The 9,382-nt window shown below is 37.9% G+C and overlaps 1 protein-coding gene across 1 annotated transcript; it reads right to left on the reverse strand.

Moving 5' to 3' along the window:
• Window positions 1-497: 497 nt before the first annotated feature.
• LOC131157478 (heat stress transcription factor C-1) lies at window positions 498-2,261 on the reverse strand. Its single transcript, XM_058111667.1, has 2 exons — window positions 1,511-2,261; window positions 498-1,417 (listed from the first exon to the last, which is right to left on the reverse strand). Exons 1-2 carry the CDS (start codon window positions 1,712-1,714, stop codon window positions 626-628), a joined length of 996 nt encoding a protein of 331 aa, XP_057967650.1. The 5' UTR covers window positions 1,715-2,261; the 3' UTR covers window positions 498-625.
• Between the last annotated feature and the right edge of the window lie 7,121 nt (window positions 2,262-9,382).

Consider the following 9,382-nt stretch of genomic DNA (forward strand, 5'->3'; position numbering starts at 1 on the left):
AGTAAAAGTAAGATAGTCATTTAAATATTTTGACTATAAAATAAAATAGCACTAAAAAAACGTGTGTACTTAAGATAAAGTGTAAGCACAATGACATGGGTTAATCATTATAATATAATATTTTATTAAATATACATTAACCTCAATTATATATGACTCATAGATACCCACCGATTAGTTGAACATATCATAGATTCTCTCATATATTACGGTTTGAGTGTTTAACCCTAATGATGGATTCGTAAGAAAATAATTATTCAATGTGATAAGTCAATAATAATTTTTTTATAATATTAACAATCAAATAATTAGTTAGTTAAAATTTGTGCTCTTAAATTTATCTTTGCAACACTTTTTTTTATTAGCAAGTAATGATTCGAGATGAACAAATTTTGGTATATAAGAAAGCTAATTGGCTTTTGTGTAAAATAAACTGAATAATTGCGTTCTTTCACCTCTTAAGGATATATATATATATATATTCGATGCATAAAAAATTAATAATTATTTTTCCAATTCACAAAAAGGGGAAAATGCTAAAAAAAAAAAAAGAAAAAAAGGGAAAATGAGGCCAAAATAAAAAATACAGGAAATAGAACCGCAGATAAATCTTGTGAATTAGCAACTAAAAGCCACCTCCAAACAGGGAGAACGGATAAGGCGGTGGACGCGCCTCTACCCCCGCCGCCATTTCCATAAGATACCTGATATGGCCGCCATCACTATTATCATATCCGGAAACGGCTCCGCCCGGCACCATCTCCGCCGTTCTATCCATCATTCCATCCACAACCACCGCCGCCGTCGAACTAGGTACCGCGGCGAATCCGAACGGAACTTGAGCGATTGGCGCCTGACCTATGATCTTCCCCTGGCTCAACCACCCGGGAGGAAGAGTCTCCGGCGACGGCGAAGACCTGTAAAAGGCTTCCAATCCGGTTTCCGGCGATAAATTCGAATTCGCTCCTACAGGGCCGTCTTCCTCGTCCTCCGTCTTGACAGAACCGCTCGTACCCATTCCCGACGACGACGACGACGGCGGCGAGGAGATCATCAATCGCCGCCGCTTCTCCGTCAACCTCTTGGCCCTCTCTTTCTCGAGCATCATTCGGGGCAAGAGCTCCGGGTCTTCGACGACCTTGGAGAGAAACGCCATCATTTGGTGAGGCCTCCGCTCCGTGGCCTCCAATCGCTTGTTCATTCCTTGAAGCTCTTCTTCCAGAGTCTTCTGCTCTTGCTTCAGCCTCCAGATCTCCTTCAGAATCTCTTCATCGTCTTCTTCCTCCGTCTGCCTATTATACGCACTTCGACCGGGGATCTGCTTCCGCCGGACGATATTCGTCAGCAGGTGTTTCTGCCCGCGGAGGAACCATTCGTTGGCGAACTCCCACCGGTCGGGGTCCACCTTCCTGAAACCCTGAAAGTGAAACAGTTGCAGAAGGCAGTTAGCCAGAAGCACAAATTGGAAAATTCGCAGAGAGAGTAGCTAAAGTTACGGACTATTACTGACGTAGGTATTGAGCTGCCGGACGAAGCTGGAGAAGTTGTTGTGCTTGAAGAAGGCGGGGAGGATCCTCTGGGAGAAATCGAGGGGATCGGCGACGACGAAGCTGTTGTTGGCTGGGCCCCAGGTGATGATGGGGTCGGTCGTGGGATCGTTGACGATCTGATAGGTCTTCATTATGAACGGTGCGATGACGGCGTTGGATTCCATTTCATGCGTGTTCGGATGCCTGCCAGTGTCTCCGCTCCGCCACTGAGTGTTGGGGTTGGGGGAGGAGCTCGCGGGAGCATGGTCAGGAGACAATGGTGCGGCAACAGCATGGTTATATAAGGGACAGGTGTACTGTGACCGGAGCTACGTGGCACCCCTTCGAACGGTTGTGATATTCATTGGGTCACGAGAAGGGACCCACATGGTTGCCCTTTTATCGTTTTTCCCTACACGTCACCCTCCAGGAATAGATATTTTTTTGGAGGGAAGTACCCCACGCGCGAACCTCCAATGAGGGCATTAACTGAGCCTGCCGCCAACATGCATGGGAAACTTGGGGATTAAGCAATCCAGAAAATTAATAATATCTATTAAGGTTGGATAAAAAGATGACGATTTTTTCCAAAATTTTAGAAATCTTTTCTAAACTTTTAAAATTTTCAGAGACATTTTCTAAAATTTATCGACAAATTATAGATCTTTCATTTTTATTTTTATTTTAAAAAAATGTATTTTTTAATTTTGATAAATTGGAGTAGAGTTCTATAATAAATTTTTTTTTATCTTTTCGTCGAATCTCAAAGGATGTAAGTATCTTTTGTTCAATTAATTAATTAGCTCAATCTAATTATAAATAAAATTAAATAAAAAATGTATTCCAATACTTGCTAGTAAAATTTAACGATACAAATTATGGACTTCATCCTTTCTTCACATTACAAAAAAAAAAAAAAAAAAAAAAACCTCTTGAGATTCACTAGTCACTAATATGATTAGTGCAACATATTTAATTTATCCATTCTAACTTATTGAACCCCGCAATAATAAACACTCTCCAAATTAAAATATAGGCCATTCATATATAATTAAGGTCTTCCCAACATTCACGTGTAAGGTGAAATTTTGCTTTGTCTGCTTTGACGGCCTATAGATCTCAAGTGATATGCCCTTTTGGCCTTTCGGGGGCATGGGCCAATGACATATTGGCATGCCATTAAGTCCTTTGAGTACTTCCCCATCAGGAATCCAAGTAGGCAAATAAAAAGGGTCAAGGCTGGCTGGCTGGCTGGCCTCTGCTCGTGGGTTGAGAAAGTGGAGGGGTACGTGGCAGCTCCTGGTTAGGGCACTTGTTGGCCAGCTAATTTGGTAAAAATGGTGCGCTAGTGTGTGACAGGTAGGATCTATTTAGATATAAATTGTGCTTTAGTTTCCAAGTATGGTAATTTGCATTAAGGGAAGGGGGCCACATGGAATCTCATCCATCTAACCCAGAACCCACAAATACAATCCCAACACCGATTCCTTTTTACAATCATATCTTTTTATGACTTCAACCGAAAAAAAAATCTCTTCCAGGAAATAATAGTCTTGCCATTTTGAACAAGTTGGCGTTGGTCTGATTCATGGATTTATCCTATTTTGAGAGCCAGTAATTCTTTTATATTCGTTCCAGTTATTACTAATTTAAACACTATTTTGCACAAAATAATGACTACTGTTCAGTCCAGACATGAGAGTATTAAAAAATTTCATTTCATTTCATTTTTTACTCTTTTATTTAAAAAAAAATAAATTATATTGATAAAAAATAATATGTATAGAAATTCTGGGCATACCAATGAGAGGAAGGAGGCCAAAGCTCCCAATCAAAGAAATATCAAAAGTACTTACAATCAATTTGGGCATATCAGGAGCACAAAGGCCAAAACAAAGCTAAATTAACAAGATAAAACTCTAGTATAAAGACAATCCAACTCGGCTGTCTGTCCTCATATATTGATTCTTACCATCTTTCAAATACATATATATATAACCTACAGTAACATTGTACTAATTCTTATAAAATTTATTAGATAAATCTCATGAGATTTTTCTAATATTTTGCACAATTAATTCATTTAAGATTTTTGTTAACTTTGAGCATGTGAGCTTATTATATTTAATTCTAGATTTATGTTTACATTCAAGAACATCCATATAAATATTTTTTTTTTCACCAAATACACTCCAAAAGTGTTTCCACCTATTGAAAAATTTAAGTTAAAAAAAAAAAAAAAAAACTAAATTTTATTTTTCCAATGATGGTTTTTTTTTTTTTTTTTATTAATATAAAAAAAATTCTCGATATGTTAATTGATACTGATATTGTGATACCCCGTAGAAGGAAGACTTAAAAGGATTAGATGTTACTACCCATATCAACAAAGTGCACATTTCTTTTCAGGAGTTTTCCCATAAGAACTTCATGGTTAAGTGTGTTTGACTTGAAGTAATCTTGAGATGAGTGATCTTCTGAAAAGTTTTCTTATGAAATGTGTGAGTGAAGACAAAACACATTGAAAAGGATATGTGTTGGTTTGTTGGGTCATTCCTTAGTCTGATAAGGCTCGCCCCCTGTTGGCTGGTCTAGGTGGAGGATGCAGTGCTCCCTGACGGACCCAGGTTGGGATGTTACAAAATGGTATCAGAGCAATTACTTAACTGGAAGTGTGATAAGGTTCACATCGCCTAAGTTTGGAAATGTGGGTTCGTAACGAGGACGTTACGTTCTATAAATGGGGGGAGAATGTGATACCCTATGGAAAAAAAGTTTAAAAGGATTAGATGTTATCACTTATATCAATAAGGTGCACTTTTTTTTTAGGAGTCTTCCCATAAGAACTTCATGGTTAAGCGTGTTTAACTTGGAGTAATTTTGGGATGGGCGACCTTCTGGGAAGTTTTCTCATGAAGTGTGTGTCTAAGGACAAAACATATTAAAAAGGACACGTGTTGGTCTTTGGGGTCGCTCATTAGTCCGATAAGGCCCACCTCTTGTTATTTGGTCCAAGTGGAGGAGGAGAGACGGAGTGCTCCTTGGCAAACTCAGATTGGGGCGTTACAGGTATTATTTATATATTTATAGAAATAAACTTTTGAATTTAAATTTTTTTTTAATTTATTTACAAACTAATCAATCTTCCCAAACTTATTCAATTACATTTATCAATTATGCTAGAGTCATTATCAACAGTTTGTAAAACAATAAAATTAATTCAATGATAAAATAACCTAACTCACCGTATGTTTGAAGAGGTTTTGGATTTGAGGTTGTATTAGTTTTGGAGAAGATGTAATATGAAATTGTATTAGAATTTGTCCAAATCCATCGAAATCAAAATTCAAGATCTGAAATTTATATTCCCAAACACAACATAAATACATTTTGATTCATTAATACCTAGTAAACTCTCTATTGAACTCAAGTTGGTGGATGGAATTGTTAAAGAAATAAGGTCATTGCATTTTTATGATTTTATCCCATTATTTTTTTTTAACAAAATTTTGATGAAAAGATTGATTTAGTTAGTTGTAAGAGTTAGTGGTGTAGACACCCCAATTTTAACCAGGTTGTTTAAAGAAGACACTTGGCACTAAAATGTTGAACTTGTATTCTCGGAAATGGGAAGGATCCAATTGAGTCCTAGTCTATTTTAAAATTGAGTCCAAGTATTTTAAAATTGAGTCCTCGTATTTTTAATTTGAGTTTAGGTATCCGATCGAGTCTTGATTGTTCCAGTCATGTTGAAGTCTAGGTTATTTGAATAAAATCGAGTTCCGGTCGTTTCAAAAATCAAGTCTTGATCATTTAAAAATTTAGTCCTTGGGATTTTTAAATTGGAGTTGTTTAATTCTTAAAATGAGTCTTTCAATTTTTAAATTGAGTCTTTTAATTTTTAATGAGTCTTTCAATGTTTAAATGGAGTCTCTTAATTCTTAAGTTTTTCATTGAGTTTTTAAATCAGGTCTTTTAATTTTTAGATGGAGTCTTTCAAATTGAGTCTTAAGTTGAGCCTTTTAAATTTTAAAAATGGAGTTCATTCGATTTGGTATTTTATTGAGTCGTTTTTTTTTTTTATTGAGTCCGGGTCCTCTTTTACGGGAATGTAAGTTGGCTAGGGCAACAATAGGGAGTTGCACATGGGCTATGCAAAATAAGCCCATGCGCACATAAAAAAGGGGGAGAGGGGCGGCAGTAGCTAGGGCAATAGAGGGAGGTCTTTCTTTTCTTTAAATTCATGCAAACATGACTTTTTTTTTGGGGGGGGGGGGGTGCGGGCCAAAAAAAAAAAAGGGGGGGGGGGGAATATACCATAGTTCTATAATTATACATCATCAAACTCATTTCACATATCCACGTTCTCTATAATACAAAACCTGACAGAAATTTAATAAAGCATAAAAACTAAAACATAACCGTTTAAGTCTCACTCACAAAACTACCCTACCTTGAAGCTATCTAAGCTCGATCACTCGGATAACTTGAAAAGATTTAACATGTGATGGGGTAAGACACCTCTCAATAAGGAAAAAATAGTTTATAACAGTGTGTGGCTGAAGTGTTTAATATACAATTAAAATATCTATCAAAAATGCATCCACGATCCACAAGTAACCCAAAATATCTTGCCCATAATCACACAAAGTCAACGGCTTTGCCATCCAACCACATTCCACAATCATCAATATTTTATTAGTAATTCCCAAGCATAAAGAAATCTACCGGCCCATACAAGTAGTTTCCCTCTACTCTCGTGCTAACACCAAGGCACTCACCTTTCTCAGTAAGCCCTCGAGTTATGTATTCAGGTAAAGTTACCGAGAATAGGGAAGATCACCCGCCCATACAAGTGACTTCCTTTTACTCTAGTACCTACGATTAATTACCAGAGTACTCGCCTTTCTCAGCAAGCCCTCGGGTGGAGTAATCTACTTTACCCTAAATAGTTAATTAATTAAAGTCACACTTATACCCATATCACAATCAATCCACATAGAATATTTATACAGTTTCCAATTTTTAACCACATAGGGTTTATATTCACATATCATGTAATTGTCCACACAGGACCCTAACAAATCACAACATAAATGTCCACACAAGACTGGTCCATACAGGACTAACCAAAACATAGCATAAATGTCCACATAGGACTGGTCCATGCCTGACTAACCAAATCACAGCATAAATGTGCACACAGGACTGGTCCACACAGGTTACAACACAACCACTCCGTTCATAGTAAATAGGTAAACAACCTTCTCATACCACTGCCAACGTTATATGACGGTTATATCAGGTACGATATAACGACCTCCTCATACCACTACCATCGCTATATCGTAATTTACATGAACCACAACCCAAATCATCAACAACCAATCAATCAACATATCCATAATTCTACCACAATTAAACACCACTTTAGCATATTCCACCAGTCAGAATTCACAATGAAACAATATTTGCATTCTCAATAAATCTTCATTCCACAATGTCCACAATCATTTAATTTATCAAAAAAATGGTTTCAACCATACGATTTTTTCCAATATAATTTATTTATCTAAAAACAACATTTCAATACCATCAAGGTTTAGAAAATTATACCTGTATATATATATATATATATATATAAATTTATACTTGAAACTAGTCGTTTAAAATTAATAAAAAACCATTATAAGATATTTCCCCTTACCTGCTCCTCGAAATTCAACCCAAAATTAACAGAACGAGACCCTGAAATCCAAAATTCCAAGTTCCTCAAATCTTAGTATAATACTCCTATAGTACTTCCTAAGCTCCAAAGGACAATATTTGTTAAAGAAATTCCAAAATAATTCACTTACCTTGGTTTTGAAATGTTTCCCAAACTACTTAAATCAAAGATCCACTCCGTCTATACCGTAGAGAATCTTCCCAGGACTCTCGTGGCAGCTTCTGATTGTCGCGCTGAAATGAAAGAAATCCACTATTTATACGCAGGGATTCGTTAACGAGACACGTCGATTCGTCGACGAGTCCGAGTACACAGTTTGTCAACGAGATAGCCAACTCATCGATGAATTTTAGTCATACGAAAAACCCCTCTCGGTAATTCCTCATCGACGAGACACGTACCCTCGTCGACGAGCTAAGAAGAACATTTGTCGACGAATGTTTGCTGCCACCTTTTAGAATTTATTCTTCCTTCCCTTCTATCTTCCTTATTATTTCAAATTATTTAAAATTTTCCGGGTTTTTTCATTCTCCTCCTCTTAAAAGAATTTCGTCCCCGAAATTCGTTAGTCACCCATTTACACACCATTAAGCTAATTAACCATATTCACAAATTCCAAACAACTCTAACATGTGCAACATCAAATTATGCAAAGTCAAACAACATTAACACACATACTAATGTAAACATATTACACATAAGCATATTACCTGGGCCTTTAGGGTTGCCCTCTTCAGGTGTACCCAAAATATAGACACGCGCCGAACCTCCGCCTCCGTGAGGCACCAGATTATTCCTTTGATTCTAATTTTGGTTCGGGGCTGGTGCATTATTCGGCAGTTCTCAACATTCCCAAGCTATGTGGCCCTGTTTACTACACCTGTAGCATATAACACTCCTAGCCCGGCATTCTCCCCAATGCCGCTGATTACATCTAGGGCAATGGGGGCGTGACGAGTCGCTCTACCATCCCCAATCACTTCTTTCTGACCCCTGGCCTGTTGTATCTCTGTCTCCCCTCCACGATCCTTGTCTAACATTTTTTTGAGATTGTGGAGATGCAAGCCTCTTCCTTCGTTCTGATGCTTCCGTACCCCTCTGCAGACTTGACTTTGCCACCGTAGCTTTCTCCACCAACTCCGTGAAGTCCTGAATCTGCAAACACGCCATATGCTCGTGGATTCTTTGATTCAGGCCCCTCTCAAACCACCTTACCTTCTGATATTCATTTGGAACCATAGAAGGTGCAAAACAAGATAACTCCAGAAATTTTGCAGCGTACTGCTGAACTGTGAGGCGCCCTTGAGTCAAGCTGAAAAATTCCTTTGACTTTGCATTTTTGGTGGTGGCGGAAAAATATTGGTCATAGAAAACCTGCTTGAAGCAACCCCTGGTCATAGCTATAGGTACCGCTCGTTGTTCCTCTAATAGTTTCATCGCATGTCACCACCGTTAAGCTTCTCTGGCCAGTTTGAAGGTGACGAAGAGGACCTTCTACTCCTCAGTATAATTCAACACAGCTACGATTTTCTCCATTTCTTGCATCCACATCTCAGCCTTAATCGGATCAGTGCCACCCTTAAAAGACGAGGGTTTCAAACGTGTAAACTGGTCAATGGTACAACTCTAGTGCACTGGTGGATAGCTTGTTCCCCCAAAATCCCGTCTCATTTCTTCCCTAACCTGACGAGCTATTCCTCGTAACAGCCAAGAGGTGTCAACCTCGTCCACGCTAGAAGCTCCCATTTCGCTTCCTCCTCCTTCATCCATGCCCTTGCCTCTAGGATCCATCCCTGAATATAAATGTACAACAAAGGCAATTTTAGAATCTTCACATCTTTATATATCTGACATACACATCATAACAGAAAACCAAATTAATATCCATATCCTCAATTAAACATCCAACATCCATTTATCCACAATCAGCTGAACTTCCAATATTTAAATTCCAAATCTCAGTTTCACAACTCGAAAACATCACCGTTAATGGATTTACGGTGGTTTTATGAAATCGTCAACTGATTCAGAAAATTACAGAAGTCCGTCAAGAGATTTTTGCCTCTGAATTACGAAACAACCTCAAACTCCTGTCAATACCCTATTCTACCCATTCCTACCCTTA

Source organism: Malania oleifera, chromosome 6, assembly GCF_029873635.1.
Source record: "Malania oleifera isolate guangnan ecotype guangnan chromosome 6, ASM2987363v1, whole genome shotgun sequence".
Classification (NCBI taxonomy): domain Eukaryota; kingdom Viridiplantae; phylum Streptophyta; class Magnoliopsida; order Santalales; family Ximeniaceae; genus Malania; species Malania oleifera.

What these genes read in the sequence shown, in the direction of transcription:
- LOC131157478 (XM_058111667.1), bottom strand. Translation starts at nt 1,714, where the DNA reads ATGGAATCCAACGCCGTCATCGCACCGTTCATAATGAAGACCTATCAG. An exon ending in TCCGGCAGCTCAATACCTAC is followed by an intron (nt 1,418 to 1,510) that starts GTCAGTAATAGT and finishes TTTCACTTTCAG; the next exon opens with GGTTTCAGGAAGGTGGACCC.